The sequence below is a fragment of the Aquarana catesbeiana genome, linkage group LG06, assembly GCF_042186555.1.
Source record: "Aquarana catesbeiana isolate 2022-GZ linkage group LG06, ASM4218655v1, whole genome shotgun sequence".
In the NCBI taxonomy this organism is placed as follows: Eukaryota; Metazoa; Chordata; class Amphibia; order Anura; family Ranidae; genus Aquarana; species Aquarana catesbeiana.
The window spans coordinates 413,092,538-413,117,652 of NC_133329.1; the positions used below are offsets into that span (position 1 = coordinate 413,092,538).

The 25,115-nt window shown below is 46.4% G+C and overlaps 2 protein-coding genes across 3 annotated transcripts in view; both read left to right on the forward strand.

The window, feature by feature from the left end:
• Positions 1–25,115, forward strand: part of LOC141147296 (protein mono-ADP-ribosyltransferase PARP14-like) — a 421,364-nt gene that overhangs the window by 294,351 nt on the left and 101,898 nt on the right. The window lies entirely within an intron of this gene.
• The window catches only part of LOC141147298 (protein mono-ADP-ribosyltransferase PARP14-like), a 242,929-nt gene that overhangs the window by 116,021 nt on the left and 101,793 nt on the right, over positions 1–25,115 (forward strand). Inside the window, exon 15 of one of the 2 annotated variants that reach the window (XM_073634507.1) lies at positions 4,759–4,930. The exons of the other annotated variant lie outside the window; for it this stretch is intronic. Within the exon in view, the coding sequence (XP_073490608.1) occupies positions 4,759–4,930 (172 nt within the window). The remainder of the gene's footprint in view (positions 1–4,758; positions 4,931–25,115) is intronic. 2 annotated transcript variants of the gene reach the window in all.

Consider the following 25,115-nt stretch of genomic DNA (forward strand, 5'->3'; position numbering starts at 1 on the left):
GATGTAGAAATCTTCTCTTGTATATCATGAGTTGTACGATCATGGGAAGTGAATAGATGGAATACGCTTACCAGCAGGAGTGGATTCGGATGCCGGTGACACCGAATCAAACAGGCTCTGAGATCCTTAATGGACGATGGTTGGACGATGGTTGGTCCTGGAAATCCCGGATCTCAAGGGGGATCTATCCTCTATGGTCCACGTCACGACTGTCCGTTCAGAAGCCCGAGAGGGAATTCTCCGCCACAAACAAGTCTCCAGAGCATGGATGGTTCCCAAAAAGATAGATAGGACGCCAATAGTGCAAATCAAATGACGTATTTTATTGGATATAACCAATAATCAACAAACGATATAAAAACGTGATCACGAGTAAAACAATAAAATCAAGTGTAGGAAAGAGTAAGGCTCAGGTGGTGTACAGAGCGGAGTAGAAGGTAACAAACTCCTTCATAATATCTTCACTCTGCTCAACCATCATGCCCGTTTGGGTTTTTATTCTGGGAATGTTACAGGGTTGATAATCAGGTTTGGCCAGATATGCTAGTAGACGGCTATTTTTATCCCCAAATTCAAATATACGTTGATTTTGATATAGTAATTTTTTCTGTGTACGTTCTAGTAGTACCAGGTCTAGTTCTCTAGCCTTATGTCGCCAAACAGCATGTGTGTCAGTAGTGGGGTGTGTAGAATATTCTGTTTCCGCTATTCTAAGTTCCCCCTCTGCGTCCACTAACCTGGACTGCGACGCCTTGCGGGCCCTCCCGATGGCAGCTGCAAAAGAGCCACGGGCAGTGGCCTTGAAGGCATCCCAGACCACCGGGACGTCCGCACTGCGTCTGTTGATCACCCAGTATAGCTTCATATCCCCCCTACTTTGATCTAATACAGCTTGGTCTGCCAACCATAGCGAGCTCAACCTCCACACCCTATATGAGGAAGATGTGTTCAGGGCTAGGTCCACCATTAAAGGTGAATGGTCAGACAGAGCCCTAGGTAAATATTTAATACTGGTTACAAGACTGAGTAAATCAGATGAAACCAGACATAAATCAATTCTTGATAAAGTATTATGAGTGTCAGACTGACATGAGTATTCCCTTATATTTGCATGTTTCCATCTCCAGGCTTCCACCAAATCAAATTGGACCAGAAAGGATTTTAGAGGAGTTGGGGATAATGTAGCGCATCGAAATGTATCCATAGAATTATCTAGGACTGTGTTGTAATCCCCTGCAATCAATAAAGGGCCTTCAGCAATTTCAAGTATCGTTCCCATCACCTTTTCAAAAAATTTCTTTGTGAAAGGCGGTGGGACATACACATTTGTCACAGTGTAGGGTTTACCCATCAGTTCCATTACCAGGATCACAAAACAGCCATTGGGATCTAGTTTTATGCGTTTAATGGAGATTGGTGCCAATTTGGCAATAAGAATAGATGTCCCGCGGGCGTAGGAGGAGTAGGTAGAGTGTAAGGCGTATGCTATTTTAGCTCTTTTAAGGGCCATCACTCTGGAGCCCTGAAGATGGGTCTCCTGGAGAAGGATTACATGCGGTTTATATCGTGATAAGTAATCAAACATTAATGAGCGTTTTACCTTAGAATTAAGCCCCCTAACGTTCCATGATATCAGCCGTAAAGTATTCATTCTTGAATATAGGATATGAGTTTGCACGACCACCCATCCGAATGGCCCAGAGCCCACCAAGTCATGGGGACTCGAACTTTCCGATAGGCGGTGGCGCAATCTGAAAAGCATTTATGCAAAAGTAGAAGAAATAATAACAATAATACTGTGCTTTTTGACGTATATACCTGAACATCTTGATAGCCTGAAGGGTCGACATACCTGTGAACCAATATTATGAGGTAACAGTTGTGTAGCCTGAACAATGGCGACACTTGAAACATTCCCCAGTCCCCCCAGCCCCCCCTAACCCTCCCGGCTCCCATACCCAAACTCATGAGAGCTTTGATCCCTTAACTGGAACTGTAAAGTAAGGGGTATCTAAACCAGTCTCGTGGTCAACAAACTTTAGGTAGCACGAACAGGGGTGGTTGTGAATGCGAGCAACCACCCATGTTCGCTCCCCAGACTAGATAAGCAAGTGATAGCCCGGTCTTCAGGCAATGTCCTCCTGCATGACAGAAGTGCGTTTCTGATTTAGCTTGTGTTGCAATAATGATGGTAATCAGCCTGATAGGATGACAGCAGTGATTTTCCTTTTCAAGCCTCGGTGGGATCTTCAATCTTCCTGTAACCTGAGGATTGCATAGAGGAAATGTTCTGTTCTTGGTATAGGCCCCTATTTTGCTCCGTCGATATTACATGGCAGCAGTGTAAGAGTGTTAGCAAATGGAGAGTTCTGTTAGTATCTATATGGTGAGGTAGGGTATATGTTCATCGAGGTGGGGATCTCCGTTGCTGATTTCTCTGGTCGAATGGGCCCAATGTGTCTGCCCAATGAGCTGCTTCTTTCGGATCTGTGAAAAAGTGGGCCTTGCCCTGATGGATAACATGTAGGCGTGCCGGGTACAGCATACTATAAGGCAATTGTAGGTCACGTAGGCGCCTTTTAATCGCCAAAAAGGTGGCTCGTTGCTTTTGCGTGGCTACTGAAAAATCAGGGAAGATAGTTATGCCATTACCATTAAAGAGTATGTTCCCTTTTTCTCTGGCTGCCTTGATGATGGCCTCTCTATCTCTGAAATACAGTAGCTTAATAAGCATAGCCCGTGGAGGCGCCCCAGGAGGTAAGGGGTGAAGTGGGACTCTGTGCGCTCTTTCAATGGCAAACATTTTGGAAAATATATTGGCGCCAAAAGTGGATGTCAGCCATTGCTCCATAAATTGCTCTGGTGCTTTACCTTCTGAGCCTTCTGGAAAGCCTAGGAAGCGGAGATTATTACGTCTCAAACGATCTTCCATATCTGTGATTTTGTTAGATGTATATTCTTGGGCCTGACACAGCTCCCTGACTGATCCCTGTAAGGGACGTGTGTCATCCTCCAAATCTCCTATCCGTTGCTCTGCATTTTGCACTCTGTGTCTCAGATTCTGCACATCATGCTTGAGAAATGACAGGTCTGTCTTAATGGAGTCCATCTGAGTGGTCAGAGAGGCATGACTGTGCTGAATAGCCTCCATTATTTGAGAGAGGGATGGCTCAGCAGGGCCTAGGGCCGCGTCAGCAGTGGGATGGGATGCTGGGTCAGTGTCCTCTAAAGGGGAGAGCAGCAGGGGGTCTTCAGGGCTGCAGGAGGGGGTTCGCTGTAACTCACCCTTCCCTTGGTGTTGCTGGGCTGGCAGAGAGGTGGATGGATGGCTGTGCTTCAGAGCATGAGGCCGGCCGGCGCCATTTTTCTGCTGCTGAGACGCCGGTGTCGGCGGATCAAATCCGAGGGCTTCTTCCATGGCTGGGCCGTATTTCACCATCGCGGGTTGCTCTTAGGTGGCTCGGGGGTCTTTGGAGGCTGAGGATGGTGTCGGATGGCGACCGGGCTAGCAGGATGATGAAAGGATTGAAGCGGTGTGGACGGAGCTCAGGCTTCTCACGTCCTCACATCCCGGAAGTTGGCCACGCCCCGAGTATTGAACACTTAACCATTTGTCTAGCTAAATATATTGGTAAAGGTGATATTGACATGAAATATTCCCAACATGTTGGTAAGAACCCATCCAATCCACACATACAAAGACACCAAAACAAATCCGTTCAGAAATAAAGTTCTGTGTAATAAAATGGAAGGACATGGGTAAAAAGTATTGAACTCATGAAGAAAGGGAGGTGCAAAAAGGCATGGAAAGCCAAGACACCAGCTGAAATCTATCAGTAATTAGAAAGCAATCCTCCCCCTTGTCAGTGCAAATTAATATCAGCTGTTTCAGTCTCACCTGATGGCCTATAAAAAGGTGTCTCATTACCAAGGTGTTACACAAGAAACATCTCATGATGGGTAAAAGCAAAAAGCTTTGCAACCTTATTGTTGCAAAACATACTGATGGCATTGGTTACAGAAGGATTTCTAAACGCCTGAATGTTCCAGTGAGCACTGTTGGGACCATATTCCGGAAGTGGAAAGAACATCATTTCTATATAAAGTCAAAATAAGAGTGGTCATGGGACTTTAAGGTGGGTCACAGACTAGGCACAACCTCATTTATAGTCCCATGACCACTGTTTTTTGTCTTTATATGTATAACCCAGGATGGATGTGGGCCACGGTGTATGTTCCAGATCATTTTTTTTACTATTTCAAGAACATCATTTCACCATAAACCGGCCATGACCAGGTGCTCCTCACAAGATTTCTGACAGAAGAGTGAAAACAATTATCAGAAGAGTTGTCCAAGAGCCAAAGGCCACTTGTGGAGAGCTTCAGAAAGACCTGGAATTAGCAAGTACTCAATAAGTAACGCACTCCCCCGCCATGACCTGTATGCACGCTCACCACTCGAGACTCCATTGCTGCAGAAAAAGCACGGGTTGTTACCGACATGAGGGGAACATTTCATGTCAGTAGCACTTTTAGAAATATATTTTTCGAGAAAAATGGTGACGTGTTCAATACTTATTTTACCCACTGTGTATGTATTGCGGTCGGCAAGTGGATAACAATAGCTGTATAAAGTAACAGATCAGACAGAAGAAATCAGTCTAGAATAAGAGACAATAATGTGAGCACCTTCCGGCGGGTGTATTCTCAGAATATTTTCTATGAATGATGTGGCCGGTATATTTCTTTTTTTCACAGATTGAGAGAATACAAAACAAACCCCTCTGGTTGAACTACGAGATTAAGAAGAGCAGTATTGAGGATAAGAACAAGATGGAAAGCGAGAGATTGCTTTTCCACGGGACAGACGCCAAAGCGATCGACAATGTGAATAAGAACGGATTCAACAGGAGCTATGCCGGGAAGAACGGTAAGCTGTGCTACTTTATAGAGTCCATGAACTATTCAATGAACGTGAACTTGTGACTGACGGATACAAAGTTGCCATTTGATTGCAGCATTTCACCCCTAGAGATGAGCCGGTGGTTCGGTGTGATTTTCAGTTGTTCAGGGAACTAAATTTGGTGTTCAGCTGAGCCAAACCCACACCTCCCAACTTTCCAAAATGGGAATGAGGGACACCTATTAGCAAAAGGATACAGGCCTAGGACACACCCCTTGCCACGCCCCTCTTAACCACTTAAGGACCGAGCCTCTTTCTGAGATTTGTTGTTTACAAGTAAAAAACATTTCTTTTTGCTAGAAAATTAGAACCCCCAAACAATATATATGTTTTTTTCTAACACCCTAGAGAATAAAATGGCGGTCGTTGCGATACTTTCTGTCACACCGTATTTGCGCAGCGGTCTTACAAGCGCACATTTTTTGGAAAAAATACACTTTTTTTAATTAAAAAAATAAGACAACAGTAAAGTTAGCCCAATTTTTTTTATTGTGAAAGATATTGTTACGCTGAGTAAATTGATACCCAACATGTCACGCTTTAAAATTGCGCACGTTTGTGGAATGGCGACAAACTTTTAACCCTAAAAATCTCCATAGGCGACGTTTAAAAAATTCTACACGTCGCATGTTTTGAGTTAAAGAGGAGGTCTAGGGCTAGAATTATTGCTCTTGCTCGCTCACACCGTTTTAATATGCGGGCGCTACTCGCGTATGCGGTTGCTTCTGCGCGTGAGCTCGGCAGGACGGGGCGCGTTTCAAAAAAAATTTTTTTTTCTTATTTATTTTACCTTTTATTTTTACACTGTTCTTTGAAAAAAAATTGTGTCATTTTTATTCCTATTACAAGGGATGTAAACATCCCTTGTAATAGAAAAAAAGCATGACAGGTCCTCTTAAATATGAGATCTGGGGGGTCAAAAAGACTTCAGATCTCATATCTACACTAAAATGCAATTAAGAAAAAAAATTGTCATTTAAAAAAAATAAAATGGCCCTTTAAGAGCTATGGGCGGAAGTGACGTTTTGACGTTGCTTCCGCCCTGCATTATTATGGAGACTGGTGGGGGCCATCTTCCCTTCACTCGTCTCCATTTCAGGCTAGAGAGAGGATCTGATCGCCTCCGCCGCTACCGACGGCTCCAGTAAGCGGCAGTGGGCGCCGAAGTGCGGCGGGAATGGGGGGGGCCCTCTCCCGCTGCCGATTAAAGTGATCTCGCAGAAAATCCGCCGCAGAGACCACTTTTATCTTGTAGCAGACCGCCCACTGAAGAAGAGAATACCAGGGTTATGGTAGCTATCTGCTACCATAACAACGATATTCCTCTTCAAAGTACCGACGTATAACGACGGTGGGCGGTCCGGAAGTGGTTAAAGGAAAATTGTATCCAAAAATGATTGGTCAAACCTACAAGTGCTTTTTTTACCACTAATATTCCCATTATATTGGCTTTTGGTATTTACAAATGCAGCAATTTAGAAATTGGATGAAAGGTTTAGTGCTGGGAATCACCTTTTGAAAGATAAAAAGTGCATTTTATATACAACTATATAGATCAGACCAAAATGAGGAACAAATGAGGTGGAATGAGGGACAGAGGGACAGTTGGGAGCTATGCAAACAGGGCCGGTGCTACCACTAGGCAAACTAGGCAGCCGCCTAGGGCGCACTGCTGCTGGGGGGCGCCCAGGCACTGGTGTTCTTACTCTCTTCTCTCTGCAGCAAGCAACTAAGTCTCAGCATCAGCAGGCTGCCGCCGCTCCATACGCACATAGTGTCAGAGGCGCAACGGCGGTGGAGGACTGTGTCTGTGTCCTGACTCCCAAATGAATTGAAGCAAGCAAACATTGATTGATGGGTGCTGGTGAGGCTGCATTTGATGGGTGCTGGTGAGGCTGCATTTGATGGGCGCTGGTGAGGCTGCATTTGATGGGCGCTGGTGAGGTGAGGCTGCATTGATGGGCACTGGTGAGGCTGCATTTGATGGGCGCTGGTGAGGCTGCATTGATGGGCGCTGGTGAGGCTGCATTGATGGGCGCTGGTGAGGCTGCATTGATGGGCGCTGGTGAGGCTGCATTTGATGGGCGCTGGTGAGGCTGCATTGATGTGCACTGGTAGGCTGCATTGATGTGCACTGGTAGGCTGCATTTGATGGGCACTGGTGAGGCTGCATTTGATGGGCGCTGGTGAGGCTGCATTGATGGGCACTGGTAGGCTGCATTTGATGGGCACTGGTAGGCTGCATTTGATTGGCGCTGGTGAGGCTGAATTGATGTGCAATGGTAGGCTGCATTTGATGGGCACTGGTAGGCTGCATTTGATGGGCACTGGTAGGCTGCATTTGATGGGCACTGGTAGGCTGCATTTGATTGGCGCTGGTGAGGCTGAATTGATGGGCACTGGTAGGCTGCATTGATGGGCGCTGGTGAGGCTGCATTGATGGGCGCTGGTGAGGCTGCATTGATGGGCGCTGGTAGGCTGTATGGGCTGTATTTGATGGGCGCTGGTAGGCTGTATGGGCTGTATTTGATGGGCGCTGCTAGGCTGCATTTGATGGGTGCTTCATTAAAAAGGTGGGGTATACAAGGGCATGGCAAAGGGGATGGAGTCAGGGGTGGAGCCAGGGGAGGCGCACCCTAGGCGAAATGAGGTTTCGCCTAGGGTGTCAAAAAACCTTGCACCAGCTCTGTATGCAAACCTCCAGCTGCAGCAAGAAGTGAAACATTTCATCGCAGTCATATGACCGATGCTAAATGAATGAATAATCAAACGTCACTTCCGCCCATACGTCTTAAAGGCACATTTTTTTAAATTACTTTTTTTTTATTATTATTATTGCATTTTAGTGTAAATATGAGATGTGACGTCTTTTTGACCCCCCAGATCTCATATTTAAGAGGACCTGTCATGCCTTTTTCTATTACAAGGGATGTTTACATTCCTTGTAATTGGAATAAAATGACACAATTTTTATTTTATTTTTAAAACAGTGTAAAAATAAAAAAAATTCATGTAAAATAAATAATAAAAATAATTTTTTTTTTTTTAACCACTTAAGGACCGCCTAACGCCGATTTACGTCGGCAAGGCGGCACGGGCAGGCAAAATCACGTACATGTACGTGATTTGCCTCTCGCGGGTGGGGGGTCCGATCGGACCCCCCCCCGGTGCCCGAAGCGGTCCCGTTCTGTTCCCCGGCGATCCGAGATGAGGGGGAGGCCATCCGTTCGTGGCCCCCCCCTCGCGATCGCCGCCGGCCAATGGGAACACTCCTTTGCTGCTGTATGCTAAACAGCAGCAAAGGAAATGATGTCATCTCCCCTCGGCTCGGTATTCCGTTCCAGCGCCGAGGGGAGAAGACATCAATGTAAGTGCACAACACACACACACACAGTAGAACATGCCAGGCATACAAAACACCCCGATCCCCCCCCGATCGCCCCCCGATCCCCCCCCAATCACCCCCCCCCCCTGTCACAAACTGACACCAGCAGGTTTTTTTTTTTTTTTTTCTGATTACTGCATAGTGTCAGTTTGTGACAGTTACAGTGTTGGGACAGTGAGTATTACCCCCCTTTAGGTCTAGGATACCCCCCTAACCCCCCCTAATAAAGTTTTAACCCCTTGATCACCCCCTGTCACCAGTGTCGCTAAGCGATCATTTTTCTGATCGCTGTATTAGTGTCGCTGGTGACGCTAGTTAGTGAGGTAAATATTTAGGTTCGCCGTCAGCGTTTTATAGCGTCAGGGACCCCCATATACTACCTAATAAATGTTTTAACCCCTTGATTGCCCCCTAGTTAACCCTTTCACCACTGATCACCGTATAACCGTTACGGGTGACGCTGGTTAGTTTGTTTATTTTTTATAGTGTCAGGGCATCCGCCGTTTATTACCGAATAAAGGTTTAGCCCCCTGATCGCCCGGCGGTGATATGCGTCGCCCCAGGCAGCGTCAGATTAGCGCCAGTACCGCTAACACCCACGCACGCAGCATGCGCCTCCCTTAGTGGTATAGTATCTGATCGGATCAATATCTGATCCGATCAGATCTATACTGGCGTCCCCAGCAGTTTAGGGTTCCCAAAAACACAGTGTTAGCGGGATCAGCCCAGATACCCGCTAGCACCTGCGTTTTGCCCCTCCGCCCAGCCCACCCAAGTGCAGTATCGATCGATCACTGTCACTTACAAAACACTAAACGCATAACTGCAGCGTTCGCAGAGTCAGGCCTGATCCCTACGATCGCTAACAGTTTTTTTGGTAGCATTTTGGTGAACTGGCAAGCAAGCACCAGGCAGCGTCAGGTTAGCGCCAGTAGCGCTAACACTCACGCACGCACCGTACACCTCCCTTAGTGGTATAGTATCTGATCAGATCAATATCTGATCCGATCAGATCTATACTAGCGTCCCCAGCAGTTTAGGGTTCCCAAAAACGCAGTGTTAGCGGGATCAGCCCAGATACCTGCTAGCACCTGCGTTTCGCCCCTCCGCCCGGCCCAGCCCAGCCCACCCAAGTGCAGTATCGATCGATCACTGTCACTTACAAAACACTAAACGCATAACTGCAGCGTTCGCAGAGTCAGACCTGATCCCTGCGATCGCTAACAGTTTTTTTGGAAGCTTTTTATTGAACTGGCAAGCACCAGCGGCCTAGTACACCCCGGTCGTAGTCAAACCAGCGCTGCAGTAACACTTGGTGACGTGGCGAGTCCCATAAGTGCAGTTCAAGCTGGTGAGGTGGCAAGCACAAGTAGTGTCCCGCTGCCACCAAAAAGACAAACACAGGCCCGTCGTGCCCATAGTGCCCTTCCTGCTGCATTCGCCAATCCTAATTGGGAACCCACCACTTCTGCAGCACCCGTACTTCCCCCATTCACATCCCCAACCAAATGCAGTCGGCTGCATGAGAGGCATTTTCTTTATGTCCTCCCGAGTACCCCTACCCAACGAACCCCCCCAAAAAAGATGTTGTGTCTGCAGCAAGCACGGATATAGGCGTGACACCCGCTATTATTGTCCCTCCTGTCCTGACAATCCTGGTCTTTGCATTGGTGAATGTTTTGAACGCTACCATTCACTAGTTGAGTATTAGCGTAGGGTACAGCATTGCACAGACTAGACACACTTTCACAGGGTCTCCCAAGATGCCATCGCATTTTGAGAGACCCGAACCTGGAACCGGTTACCGTTATAAAAGTTAGTTACAAAAAAAGTGTAAAAAAAAAATATATATATATAAAATAAAAAAAAATAGTTGTCGTTTTATTGTTCTTTCTCTCTATTCTCTCTCTCTATTGTTCTGCTCTTTTTTTACTGTATTCTATTCTGCAGTGTTTTATTGTTATTGTTATTATGTTTTATCATGTTTGTTTTTCAGGTATGTAATTATTTATACTTTACTGTTTACTGTGCTTTATTGTTAACCATTTTTTTGTCTTCAGGTACGCCATTCACAACTTTGAGTGGTTATACCAGAATGATGCCTGCAGGTTTAGGTATCATCTTGGTATCATTCTTTTCAGCCAGCGGTCGGCTTTCATGTAAAAGCAATCCTAGCCGCTAATTAGCCTCTAGACTGCCTTTACAAGCCGTGGGAGGGAATGCCCCCCCCCCCCACCGTCTTCCGTGTTTTTCTCTGGCTCTCCTGTCTCAACAGGGAACCTGAGAATGCAGCCGGTGATTCAGCCAGCTGACCATAGAGCTGATCAGAGACAAGAGTGGCTCCAAACATCTCTATGGCCTAAGAAACCGGAAGCTACGAGCATTTTATGACTTAGATTTCGCCGGATGTAAATAGCGCCATTGGGAAATTGGGGAAGCATTTTATCACACCGATCTTGGTGTGGTCAGATGCTTTGAAGGCAGAGGAGAGATCTAGGGTCTAATAGACCCCAATTTTTTCAAAAAAGAGTACCTGTCACTACCTATTGCTATCATAGGGGATATTTACATTCCCCGAGATAACAATAAAAATGATTTAAAAAAAAAAAAAATGAAAGGAACAGTTTAAAAATAAGATAAAAAAGCAAAAAAATAATAAAGAAAAAAAAAAAAAAAAAAAAAAAGCACCCCTGTCGCCCCCTGCTCTTGTGCTAAGGCGAACGCAAGCGGCGGTCTGTCGTCAAACGTAAACAGCAATTGCACCATGCATGTGAGGTATCGCCGCGAAGGTCAGATCGAGGGCAGTAATTTTTGCAGTAGACCTCCTCTGCAAATCTAAAGTGGTAACCTGTAAAGGCTTTTAAAGGCTTTTAAAAATGTATTTATTTTGTTGCCACTGCACGTTTGTGCGCAATTGTAAAGCATGTCATGTTTGGTATCCATGTACTCGGTCTAAGATCATCTTTTTTATTTCATCAAACATTTGGGCAATATAGTGTGTTTTAGTGCATTAAAATTTAAAAAAGTGTGTTTTTTCCCCAAAAAATGCGTTTGAAAAATCGCTGCGCAAATACTGTGTGAAAAAAAAAAATGAAACACCCACCATTTTAATCTGTAGGGCATTTGCTTTAAAAAAATATATAATGTTTGGGGGTTCAAAGTAATTTTCTTGCAAAAAAAAAAAACTTTTTCATGTAAAAAATAAGTGTCAGAAAGGGCTTTGTCTTCAAGTGGTTAGAAGAGTGGGTGATGTGTGACATAAGCTTCTAAATGTTGTGCATAAAATGCCAGGACAGTTCAAAACCCCCCCCCAAATGACCCCATTTTGGAAAGTAGACACCCCAAGCTATTTGCTGAGAGGCATGTCGAGTCCATGGAATATTTTATATTGCGACACAAGTTGCGGGAAAGAGACAAATTTTTTTTTTTTTTTTTTTTTTTTGCACAAAGTTGTCACTAAATGATATATTGCTCAAACATGCCATGGGAATATGTGAAATTACACCCCAAAATACATTCTGCTGCTTCTCCTGAGTACGGGGATACCACATGTGTGAGACTTTTTGGGAGCCTAGCCGCGTACGGGACCCCGAAAACCAAGCACCGCCTTCAGGCTTTCTAAGGGCGTGAATTTTTGATTTCACTCTTCACTGCCTATCACAGTTTCGGAGGCCATGGAATGCCCAGGTGGCACAAAACCCCCCCAAATGACCCCATTTTGGAAAGTAGACACCCCAAGCTATTTGCTGAGAGGTATAGTGAGTATTTTGCAGACCTCACTTTTTGTCACAAAGTTTTGAAATTTGAAAAAAGAAAAAAAAAAAAAGTTTTTTCTTGTCTTTCTTCATTTTCAAAAACAAATGAGAGCTGCAAAATACTCACCATGCCTCTCAGCAAATAGCTTGGGGTGTCTACTTTCCAAAATGGGGTCATTTGGGGGGGTTTTGTGCCACCTGGGCATTCCATGGCCTCCGAAACGGTGTTAGGCAGTGAAGAGTAAAATCAAAAATTCACGCCCTTAAAAACGCTGAAGGCGGTGATTGGTTTTCGGGGTCCCGTACGCGGCTAGGCTCCCAAAAAGTCCCACACATGTGGTATCCCCATACTCAGGAGAAGCAGCTAAATGTATTTTGGGGTGCAATTCCACATATGCCCATGGCCTGTGTGAGCAATATATCATTTAGTGACAACTTTGTGCAAAAAAAAAAAAAAAAAGTGTCACTTTCCCGCAACTTGTGTCAAAATATAAAATATTCCATGGACTCAATATGCCTCTCAGCAAATAGCTTGGGGTGTCTACTTTCCAAAATGGGGTCATTTGGGGGGGGGTTGTGCCACCTGGGCATTCCATGGCCTCCGAAACTGTGATAGGCAGTGAAGAGTGAAATCAAAAAGTTACACCCTTAGAAATCCTGAAGGCGGTGATTGGTTTTCGGGGTCCCATACGCGGCTAGGCTCCCAAAAAGTCCCACACATGTGGTATCCCCGTACTCAGGAGAAGTAGCTGAATATATTTTGGGGTGCAATTCCACATAGGCCCATGGCCTGTGTGAGCAATATATCATTTAGTGACAACTTTTTGTAAATATTTTTTTTTTTTTGTCATTATTCAATCACTTGGGACAAAAAAAATAAATATTCAATGGGTTCAACATGCCTATCAGCAATTTCCTTGGGGTGTCTACTTTCCAAAATGGGGTCATTTGGGGGGGTTTTGTACTGCCCTGCCATTTTAGCACCTCAAGAAATGACATAGGCAGTCATAAACTAAAAGCTGTGTAAATTCCAGAAAATGTACCCTAGTTTGTAGACGCTATAACTTTTGCGCAAACCAATAAATATACGCTTATTGACATTTTTTTTACCAAAGACATGTGGCCGAATACATTTTGGCCTAAATGTATGACTAAAATTGAGTTTATTGGATTTTTTTTATAACAAAAAGTAGAAAATATCATTTTTTTTCAAAATTTTCGGTCTTTTTCCGTTTATAGCGCAAAAAATAAAAACTGCAGAGGTGATCAAATACCATCAAAAGAAAGCTCTATTTGTGGGAAGAAAAGGACGCAAATTTCGTTTGGGTACAGCATTGCATGACCGCGCAATTAGCAGTTAAAGCGACGCAGTGCCAAATTGGAAAAAGACCTCTGGTCCTTAGGCAGCATAATGGTCCGGGGCTCAAGTGGTTAAAAACCCCCCATCCCAACGAGCTCGCGCGCAGAAGCGAACGCATACGCGAGTAGCGCCCGCATATGAAAATGGTGGTCAAACCACACATGTGAGGTATCGCCGCAATCATTAGAGCGAGAGCAATAATTCTAGCCCTAGAACTCCTCTGTAACGCAAAACATGCAACCTGTAGAATTTTTTAAACATCGCCTATGGAGATTTTTGAGGGTAAGTTTGACGCCATTCCACGGGAGCAATTTTGAAGCGTGACATGTTGGGTATCAATTTACTCGGCGTAACATTATCTTTCACAATATAAAAAAAATTGGGCTAACTTTACTGTTGTCTTATTTTTTTATTCAAAAAAAGTGATTTCCTGATGGACTCCATGGCAGCAACGTGTGGGTTAAGTCCCGCCTCTACTACCCTATAGGACACTACTCCCATAAATCTTTGCTCCCTGCCCCCGGCCGTGTTCTTTTTTTGTCCTCCTCCGCAAGGACCTAGTGTTGGTCTTTCTACCTGAAGATTTTTTCCCCACGATCAAGTCGGCCGAGCTGCGACTTCGGATGACATAGTCGCATTACTCCGCTAAGCCCTAGCTATTAGCAGGGTATGGAGTGGGGCATTGGAAGAGGCGTTGGAAGAAGCCGGTTTCCTGGCCACTGGCAGGCAAGGCTACGCACGGGTCGCATAGCCAGCTACTAGCAGGTGACCCCTTATTGCCCCTGGAGAGTCCGGTGTTTTTGCATTACCTTCGGCCTGATGATCGTGCTGGGAGTGGTGAGGTGTCCTGTATTGTGTATGGCAGCAGTGTTTGTGAAGTGTTCATCTTTCTCCCTTTGTTTTCTCTGTCTCCTGTTTGTGTAAAGGCACGGCGGCTGGTTCTACCTGCGTTCCAGCCACCGTTTTAGTTTCGTTTTCGCGTCTCGGCCATACTGCGCATGCACGAGTACGGTACGAGACCGAGGCTTGGTTTCGCGCATGCGCAATAGCTGCAAATTGCCGCTAATCGCGCATGCGCACTACGTACGCTCGGCACAGGCGGTGACGTCACGGGGGCGCCCTTTTTAAACAGGGCAGATAGCCTGCAGGCTTTGGGAATGCTTGCAGGCTGTAATACTGAAGTCCCCACACCTCCAAGGTTTTCAGCTACTGGTAAGTAGCCTTTTTTTGTGGGGGGTAACTTTTTCCCTGTTGTTTTACTAATTGCCATGTCCTTGCAGTCCGGATGGATGTTACCGAGGACATGGATTCCCCACCGCCTGCCTGTGGGATTCGACTTCGCTCTGCTTCCTCCCTTGGTCAAGGCCATTAGAGAAACCCTAAATTGGGAGGATCCGGTGGCTGTTCCTCCCAAACAGAGGACATTTTTCAAGCAGTTAAAGAAGAAACGGGTTAACTTTCCATTCTTTACTGAATTGGGCGAGGTCATCACAGATGAGTGGAGCAAGGTGGAGAAGAAGAACTCCATGCTTGCTAAAGTTTCAAAGCTCTACCCCTTCAAGGAGGAAGAAGTGAAACATTTGGACTCAGCTCCACTGGTGGACGCAGCCGTGATGAGGCTGGTGAAACATGTGACACATCCCCTAGAAGACACAGTGTCCTTTAAGGACGTCTTGGACAGGTAAATTGATGCTGATCTAAGGAGAGTGTATCTTACGGCTGGCATGGCTTGTAAACCAGCCTTGGCCCTGGCAGCTTTGTCCAAAGCCATGGAAGTGTGGACAGATAATGTTCATGATACGCTGAGGAATATCTCGGATGATACGGCGAAGAGCTCACCTATTCAGGAGTTGAGGTTAGCGTCGGCTTTTCTGGGGGAGGCCTCGATTGACATCATACGCCTTGCAGCCCGGGTAATGCTTTCGTCGGTCACCACCAAGCGGGCTTTATGGCTCCGTCCCTGGCTGGCTGACCCAGCTTCTAAGCAGGTATGGTGCCGGATTCCCTATGGGGGGTCTTCTCTTTTCGGCAACAAATTAGACGAGGCTATTACACGGGCTACTGGCGGGAAATCGGGGTTCCTGCCCCAGGACCGACATCTGCAAAGTCAGAGAAAGTCCTTCCCGAAGAGGCAATACCAGGATCGAGCCAGAGAGGCTCGCACCTACAAGCCAGGCCGGGAATTTTCCAGATCTTGGAAGTCAAGGCAATCATCCTTCAAGAAGTCCGCAGGTGCTGAGTCGAAAGGGGACAAACAACCTTCCAAATCTTTTTGAGATTGGGCCCGCTCAGACAGGCCGCGTGGGAGCTCGTCTTTTCCACTTTCGGCATGTCTGGGCGGCCTCAATTCACGTCTTCTGGACCATCAAAACGATCTCCTTCGGTCACGCTTGGACCTTCATTGGCACTCCCAGACTCAGGTGGGTTTCCACTTCTCTTCCGGCATCAGAAGAAAAAAGGACAATACTTTTAGCCTACGTAGAATCTTTGTTGGCTCAGGGCGCTGTCAGCCCCGTTCCAGTCAATCAGCGAGGCATGGGAATGTATTCCCCCCTCTTTCTGGTCCAGAAAAAGAGTGGGGCCTGGAGGCCCGTCATAGACCTAACCCATCTAAATCGCTTCATCAAAAAGGAGAGGTTCAAAATGGAAACACTTTCCACAATTCAACAGTCGGTGCAGCCAGGGGACTGGATGGTGTCCATAGACCTCAAGGACGCCTATTTTCATGTCCCCATCGCGGAAGATTTTCAACAATTTCTCCGCTTCTCCGTGGGCAAGCTCCACTTACAGTTTACATGCCTTCCCTTCGGGCTATCAACTTCTCCAAGTGTTTTCTCAAAGGTGCTGTTGGCAGTAGTAGCTCTCCTAAGAACCAGGGAGATTCGTCTACATCATTACCTAGACGATCTTCTTCTCTTGGCGCAGGACAGGGATCAACTCGTAACACACAGAGGTCAGGTGATCTCCACATTACAGGAATTCGGGTGGATTCTGAACCTGGAGAAGAGTCAGTTGGACCCATCTCAGTCGCTGGTGTTTTTAGGAGCCCTGTTCAACACAGTCAAAGGTACCATTTCATTACCAGAGGAGAAGATCTCGACAATCAGAGACAGGATTCACCTGGCTCTCTCTGCTTCTCATCTTCATGCCCTCCAGTGCCTGAGGATCATCGGCACTATGGTAGCGACGATTCCGATGGTGAGATGGGCCCAATGGAGGATGAGGCCTTTTCAGAAAGGTTTTCTTCTTCAGTGGAAGGGCCACAAGGCCCAGCTGATCCGAATTACTATGTCCATGAGGAACTCGCTCCTGTGGTGGCTCCAGCGGGAGAACCTCTCCAACTGCCATTCCATCCTTCCCATCTCATGGGTAACCATAACAACGGATGCCAGCATCAGGGGCTGGGGTGCCCACTGTCTGGCGGAAGTAGCCCAGGGCACATGGGAATTTCCCTCCAGAAGATTAGTGATTAGAGAGCAGCCTTCCAGGCCCTGCTGGCGTTTCGTCATCTCACTCGGGGAACTTCGGTCCTACTCAGATTAGACAATACCACAGCAGTGGCATACATAAGGAAGCAGGGGGGTACTCGAAGCCTAACCCTATTACAAGAGGTAGAGCCAATCATGTCCTGGGCTCAGAAAAACCTGAAGGACCTAACAGCGGCATATGTCCCGGGGGTTCAGAACGTTCAGGCAGACTTCCTTTCCCGGATACTCCTAGACAACAACGAGTGGTCTCTCCACGAAGAGGTATTCAAGTGGGGTTCTCTCCGGAAGTCGACCTGTTCGCAGTACAGGGACCCTCAAGCATATGGGGTGGACGCCCTGACAGAGAAATGGTGGTTCGACAGAGCCTATGCCTTTCCGCCAACTCCGATCATTCTTCAATTCCTGAAGAGACTCAGGGCAGAAACAGCAGAAGTGTTAGCGATAATTCCCTACTGGCCCAACAGGCCTTGGTTTCCTCTCCTAACGCTCCTCAGTGTCCGAGATCCGATTCCTCTACCATCCAGACCAGACCTTCTGTCTCAGGGATCGAGGCTACACCCTTGCCCGGATCACCTGCGCCTAAGGGCTTGGCTTTTGAAAGGGGAAGGTTGGAGGCGCTAGGCTGCCCAGATGAGGTAATTCCCACTCTCCTTAGTGCGAGAAGGAGTAGTATCAATCGGGTATATGAGAGGATTTGGTCGAAATTTACCAGCCATATGTCGTCCAGGTCCAACTCCTGTAATAATCTGGCGGTTCAGGACGTTCTAAGTTTTCTGCAGACGGGTCTGGATATCTCACTGTCCGTCAGTTCTCTTCGTGTCCAGGTTTCCGCAATCTCAACCTTTTCCGGAGTCGCATGGGCCAAGCACCCTCTGGTCCAACAGTTTTTTAAAGGAGCAGTCAGGCTTAGGCCACAGAGGAAACCCAGATTCCCCAAATGGGATCTTCCGTTAGTGCTGGATTTCTTTTCACAACCTAATAATTCACTCTCGGTCAGAGAATTATCCCTCAAGACGTCTTTTCTGATAGCCATAACCTCGGCAAAGAGGGTTTCGGAAATTCAATCTCTGGGGTCTAAGGAACCTTTTATTACCTTTTTTCCAGACAGAGTGGTCCTAATACCAATGCTTGGGAGGAATCTCAAAGTTACCTCGGTCTTTCACCAAAACCAGGAGATCACACTCCCTACCTTCAAGTCTGCTGGTAGTCCGGATCCACACCCTCTTGATATGGGAGCTACTCTCAAACAATACCTGGAAGTTACGGCCTCTTTTCGTCAATCTGACTCTCTTTTTGTTCTTTTTCATGGGAAAAATAGAGGCTCTAGGGCTTCTGTCAGAACTATCGCGGCTTGGGTGGTCCAAGCCATCCAATGGGCTTACAGAGAGAAGGGCTTGGCTCCTCCTGAGGCGGTTACAGCGCACTCTACTAGAAGTCTTTCAACGTCCTGGGCGGCCTCACGTCATGTTGCGCCTGAAGTGATCTGCAGAGCAGCTTCTTGGTCCTCGATTCATACCTTCATGACCCATTATTGTGTTGAACCAGCAACCTTGTCTTCTGTCAATTTTGGTTTAAAAGTGCTGTCGGCCGACAGTGTTAAATAAATCTTTTTGTTCAGCATTTAGCCCACCCGGGTGTGTACGGCGAGTTATTTCCCACACGTTGCTGCCATGGAGTCTGTCAGGAAAACGGAAAATTCCTATCAAAATACTTACCATAATTTTCCTTTCCTGATGGACTCCATGGCAGCAGGAGTTCCCTCCCGAATGGCTGAAGTAGGCTAGCTACCGAACACGGCCGGGGGCAGGGAGCAAAGATTTATGGGAGTAGTGTCCTATAGGGTAGTAGAGGTGGGACTTAACCCACACGTTGCTGCCATGGAGTCCATCAGGAAAGGAAAATTACGGTAAGTATTTTGATAGGAATTTTCCATTTTTTTCCAAAAAAAAAAGTATTGCAATGACTGCCATTTTATTCTTTAGGGTGTTAGAAAAAAAAACAATATATAATGTTTGGGGGTTCTAAGTAATTTTCTAGCAAAAAAACCCTGTTTTAAACATGTAAACACCTTAGTTCCAAAACGAGGCTATTCCTTAAAGAGGAGTTCCCATTTTAAAAGCAAAAATAAAAGTCAGCAGCTACAAATACTGCAGCTGCTGACTTTTAATAATCCGACACTTACCTGTCCCACGGTCAAGCGATGCAGGGGATAGAAGCTCCGCTCGTCTCCCCCTCCGTTCGGCGGCAACGGCATTGCAACTGTGGGCGCCGGCTGTGGTTTCACAGCCGGGCACCCACTGCGCATGCGCGAGCGGCGCCGCGCCGTGATTGGCCGCTCAGTCATCTGGGACCTGTAATGTGTCCCAGATGATTGACAAGAGGGAGGGAGCAGAGCTGAGCCCTTCCTGCGCCGAGAGGAAGTGATGTCACAAGCCCAGACACTAAAGGAGGCAGACTACGAGGGACCCCCTAGCAACAGCCATTTAGAGGTGAGTAAAAAAAAAAAAAAAATTCCAAATTTTTTTTTTTTTTTTTTTAGGAACATTCGTGCTTTTTTTTTTTATCGTTGGAACACCACTTTAAGTGGTTAAGCAGAGAAACAGCTCCAAAGCATTATATTTCTGAGTCCTTCTCTGAATCAAAATTGAGCTCTTTGGCATTAACTAGAGGAATTAAAATGGTGACTATGACCCTAAGAACACCATCCCTACAGTCACACACGGAGGTGGAAACATGATGCTTTAGGGCTGTTTCTCTGATAAAGGTACAGGTGAGGGGCCAATGGACGGGGCCATGTATTGTAAAATCTTGGATAAGAACCTTCTTCCCTCATCCAGAACACTGAAGATGGGTCATGGATGGGTCTTCCAGCATGACAATGACCCAAAACATACCGGCAAGGCAACAAAGGAGTGGCTCAAGAAGAAGCACATTAAGGTGATGGAGTGGCCTAGCCAGTCTCCAGACCTCAATCCTATAGAAAATTTATGGAGGGAGCTGAAAGTTCGAGTTGCCAAGCGACAGCCAAGAAACCTTAAGGATTTAGAGAAGATCTGTAAAGAAGAGTGGACCAAAATCCCTGTCAGGGCTGGGCTCTCAGCCCTCCCTTCTTCTCAGTGGTCAGGTGTCTGTTAATTGCCAGTACTCATTGTTCCACAGTGGCTCACCTGGTGATCATTTCCTACTCGTCAGTCTAGCCTAAAGCCAGCCCCTTCTGGCTATTTAAACTGCCTGGTTCAGTCTTTCCGTGCCTTCGCCTTGGTCAAACATATCTGGAGACTCTCTGCTGTGTTCCTGTTGAAGACTACCCTGGCTGATGTCCCTTTTGGTTCCTGATTCTGTTTGCTGCCTCCAACTATGCTGATCTCTGGCTTCCTGATTTACTGGCTTGTTCTGACTACCCGTTTTGGCTCCTGGCTATGTTTTAAATATGTTTACTATTTGTGCCATTTTTACCATTTTATTAAAAGGTGTGATTTTTACTGCATTTTTTGTCTCCGTCTGATTCATGGTTCCTGACAGTAGGCGAAGGCCATGAATTCAGAAGATGCAGGCAATCCGCCTAGTGAGAATATTTTTTCCAGATTGAATGAGCAGAACCAACGCATGGATCAGTTTGCCCTGGCGTAACAAACGCTCCTGAGTCGCACGGCTCACCTGGATTCTCCCACTGTGGCCGCCCCGGTACAGCCTGTGTTGCAGGCCGTCCCTGCTGCTGCACCAGTCTCTGTGCAGGCACCCGCCTCGAGTATTACCTCTATAAAGGGTATGTCTGGTTCTGCTCCGCTTCCCCAGCGATTTGGGGGTGATCTAGTTCAATGCAGGGGGTTTCTCAACCAGGTTGAGATATACTTTTAAATGCTACCCCAGGCGTTCCCTACAAACAGAAGCAGGCTTCTCTATTTCTTTGCTTTCTGATAGAGCCTTGGCCTGGGCAAACCCTCTATGGGAGATGCAGATTCCCATTGCCTTAAGTTACCCTGAGTTTGTGGCCTCCTTTAAAAGCTATTTGACGTTCTTGCACGCTCCACTTCTGCTGCCAAGAGCCTCATGTCCATCAAGCAGAGCACGAGTACTGTTGCCGATTATACCATTGAATTATGTACTCTGGCAGCAGAGGTCGCTTGGAACAATGAGGCCCTCATGGCTGCTTTTTCTCACGGTCTCTCAGATAACATCAAAGATGAGATAGCAGCCCGAGACATACCCACAGATCTGGAGAAGTTGATCACATTTGCCATTCTCATTGGGTCAGACTCTGAGAGAGACCTTCATTTAAGGAGCACTTGTGGAAGCCTCTTGTACATTTGGCTCTGAGCTTTGCAGTCACACCCTGCCTCCCTCACCTCCCATGCCTCCTGGTATCGAGTCCGCCAGTGAAGTTGAACCCATGCAGTTGGGCTTTACACGTCTCTCTGTGGAGGAAAGGGCCTTTAGGAGGAGAGAGAGATCGTGCCTTTTTTTTTGTGGCCAGGCAGGTCACTTTTTGAAGTCTTATCTGGGGCTGGGGCACTTCCACCGGAGGTCCTGTAGGGCAATTGTTCTCAACCCTGTCCTCAAGTACTCCCAACAGGCCATGTTTGCAGGTTTTCCTTTATCCTGAATATAAAAAAATATATCAGCGCACATATGACACAAAAATAAAAATAACTGAAGCAGCTGAACACCAGGGTAAACGATCAAATCCCTCCAGATAAATAAATAAAAAAGGTGCAGCGCTAAATCAATAAATGACCATAAAGAAAATAAATGACCATAAAGAAAAATATATTAACACAGGGAGCAAAAGGAGTGTCCAATAATAAATGTCCAAATAAGCTGGCATAAATCCACCAGGAGTGTGATGATAACAGCAAACAATTGTGACTGATACTGGAACCCTTCACCATGAATCGAGTGGCCTCTCACCTGGTCCTAAAGGTAATCAGGCAATCATACAAACAGCAGGTAGCAGGAGATCTTTATCACAAGGGACTCCTCCGGGTGATCAAGTGGCAGGTAGGTATCATTAGCATGAAATCACAAAAGGGACAGACATAGTGCTCTCCGTATGCAACCATTTATTATAAAACGAATAAAATCAGACTTACATAGCAAGCACTTCTCAAGTGCCAGGGAACGAACATGGACACACAGTAAAGTGTGTGAGCAGTGGAGCATGCGCAGTAGCCGCGGATGACGTCACGACGTCACGTTCTAGACGCGTTGCGTCCCAGTGGGCGGGGACTTCCTCAGTCTGCTGAGGAAGTCCCCGCCCACTGGGACGCAACGCGTCTAGAACGTGACGTCGTGACGTCATCCGCGGCTACTGCGCATGCTCCACTGCTCACACACTTTACTGTGTGTCCATGTTCGTTCCCTGGCACTTGAGAAGTGCTTGCTATGTAAGTCTGATTTTATTCGTTTTATAATAAATGGTTGCATACGGAGAGCACTATGTCTGTCCCTTTTGTGATTTCATGCTAATGATACCTACCTGCCACTTGATCACCCGGAGGAGTCCCTTGTGATAAAGATCTCCTGCTACCTGCTGTTTGTATGATTGCCTGATTACCTTTAGGACCAGGTGAGAGGCCACTCGATTCATGGTGAAGGGTTCCAGTATCAGTCACAATTGTTTGCTGTTATCATCACACTCCTGGTGGATTTATGCCAGCTTATTTGGACATTTATTATTGGACACTCCTTTTGCTCCCTGTGTTAATATATTTTTCTTTATGGTCATTTATTTTCTTTATGGTCATTTATTGATTTAGCGCTGCACCTTTTTTATTTATTTCCTTTATCCTGCACAGATGCTTTAAATCAGAGTCAATGGCTTGGTATTTTGGACAGCTATTTTAACTAAGAGAAATTCCCAAAACATTTGTTGTTGGGGATACTTGAGGACAGGGTTGAGAACCACTGCTGTAGGCAACAGACCTTAGGTGGCGTTGTTACGTCCCCAGTTATCCTGAAGGATAAGCCTCTAGTTCCGGTTACCCTTTCTTGGTCTGAGTCGTCCATTGAGACACAGGCTCTAATCGACTCTGGGTGTCAGGGAAATTGCCGTGGAAGCATTGGCAATCTTGCCTGTAGAAGAAATGGGCACCATAGGTGCATCATGTGACAGATGGATCCCCCTGCTGGCCTATAAAAGACTGCATCTGTCTGACCCAAGTTGCTGGATTGTCGTCAGCTTCCTGTATTCCTGAACCTCTGTGTTATCCCTTGGATCTCCTGTTCTTGACCCGGCTCGTTCCAGACCTGTTGACCTCCTCTCCTGGCTCATCCCCTTGCTTGCTCCCTGACCTTCCTTCTGCAGAATATCCATGCATGACCCCGGCTTGCTATATGGACTTTGCCTCTGCCTGATTACTTGTGCATGACCCCGGCTTTCTATATGGACTTACTCCTGCTTGATTACCAATTTATAACCTCATCTTACTTCACAGATTTGCTCTTGCTTCTTGCCATCCTGTGTTTGACTCTCAGCCGGTGTCCACTTGCCATCCTGTGTTTGACCCTCAGCCGGGTGTCCACTGCTGTCCTCTGAAGCACGGTTTATTCCAAGCACAGCCGGGAGTTCCTGACTGCCTTGCACCACCACGCCCTGGCAGTCCTCACAAGGTGACGCTCTTCCGGACCCATCCAGACCCCCCTGGCAACCTGTGCTTCTTCGGGCCATATACCTTCTGTGGCACAATCAGAGGTATACTGCACCTAGCAGCAAGGGGAGCCCCTCTCTGCATATTGGCTTCGGATCAGGTACGTGACACTGGGGCTGCAGGCCTGTTCTTAGACAGTGTCTTTGTGTCTAAGCACTCGAGCACCTCTGCAGCTTCGTGCCACTCCACTTGCCATTGAGGCTATTGATGGGAGCCCTCTACAGCCTGCCCATGTGATTAATGAGACTGATCCGTTGATCATGGCCATAGGGGCTCTTCACCATTAGATAATCCAATTCCAAGTCATTTCCTCACCTTGTTACCCGGTGGTCATTGGTTATGCTTGGTTAAACCGTATAAGTCCTAAAAGCGCTACCAAAATATTGGGTCCTGTGGTGTGATGTGACAACGTCACAACCCAAATAATATGTATTACGAACCAGAAACCAGTGCAGCTGTCAAAACATTGGAAAAATGTAACATGGATAAAAAAACACAGAAGAGTAGCACTCTGTGGACTGGATCCAAATAATGATGTATTGACAGTGGGTTGGAACCATACAATGCAAAAGTTTATTGTACCATAATGAATAAAAGACAAAATAGCAATAGTTTATTGTACCATAATGAATAAAAGACAAAAGACTATCTCAAGGGCTTGCTGGTGGAGCATGGAGAGGTGCCAGGAACCATGCTTGGACAGATGGAGACCTGATGTGGGTTAATGCACTTGAAGGCTGCTGACTGGCAGCCGGACCTCGGCCGTGTCCGAACGATGATAGTACCGCAGATGGTGGGAGAGCGTGGAGCTGACCCAGGCCTAGCTAGGGGTTCGGGGTGTTCAATGGACGTAGCCTTGCCGATAGAAAGGAAAGCCAACAAAATTTCAGTCCAGGGTTGGGAGGGGAAGGGGAAGCCCGTGGGCCAGCGTGGAACACAGGCTACCTGTTGCCGTGGATCCAGTCCTATTTTGATAGTAGGACAGGCATCTTCCAGTGTCGCAAATGAGGGTGCCTAACCTGCCAATTTATAACACATGGCTGTTTTAACATTGTCACCAACAAAGGTAATCATTTTCAGATCAAGCATTTTATTACCTGTTCGACTGACTTTATCATCTATGTCTTAAGGTGCCCCTGCAACCTTTTAACGTAGGATACAATATACGGACATTGCGAACTAGGGTAGGAGAACACCGTAGATTTATTAAAAATGAATGTGATAAGCACAGTGTTCCAGGCCACTTTTACTAGATGCACAATGGTGACATCAAGTGCCTCGAGGTATCGGCAATTGAAGCTATCCTTAGGGGCTCACTTACTAAGAACGAGAGGTTTTCCCTCCTATGTATTCTAGATTTATATGTTTGGATCCCTTTCGCCTAACGGCCTCAATGAAGATTTGGAAATATATAGCATTGTTTAACTTCCTCACTTGAGGTTCTTAAGGCTAACTTGTGCCACAGAACAATGTGGCATTGGCCTATGTCTTATTTTCATTTATAATTATTTTTATTT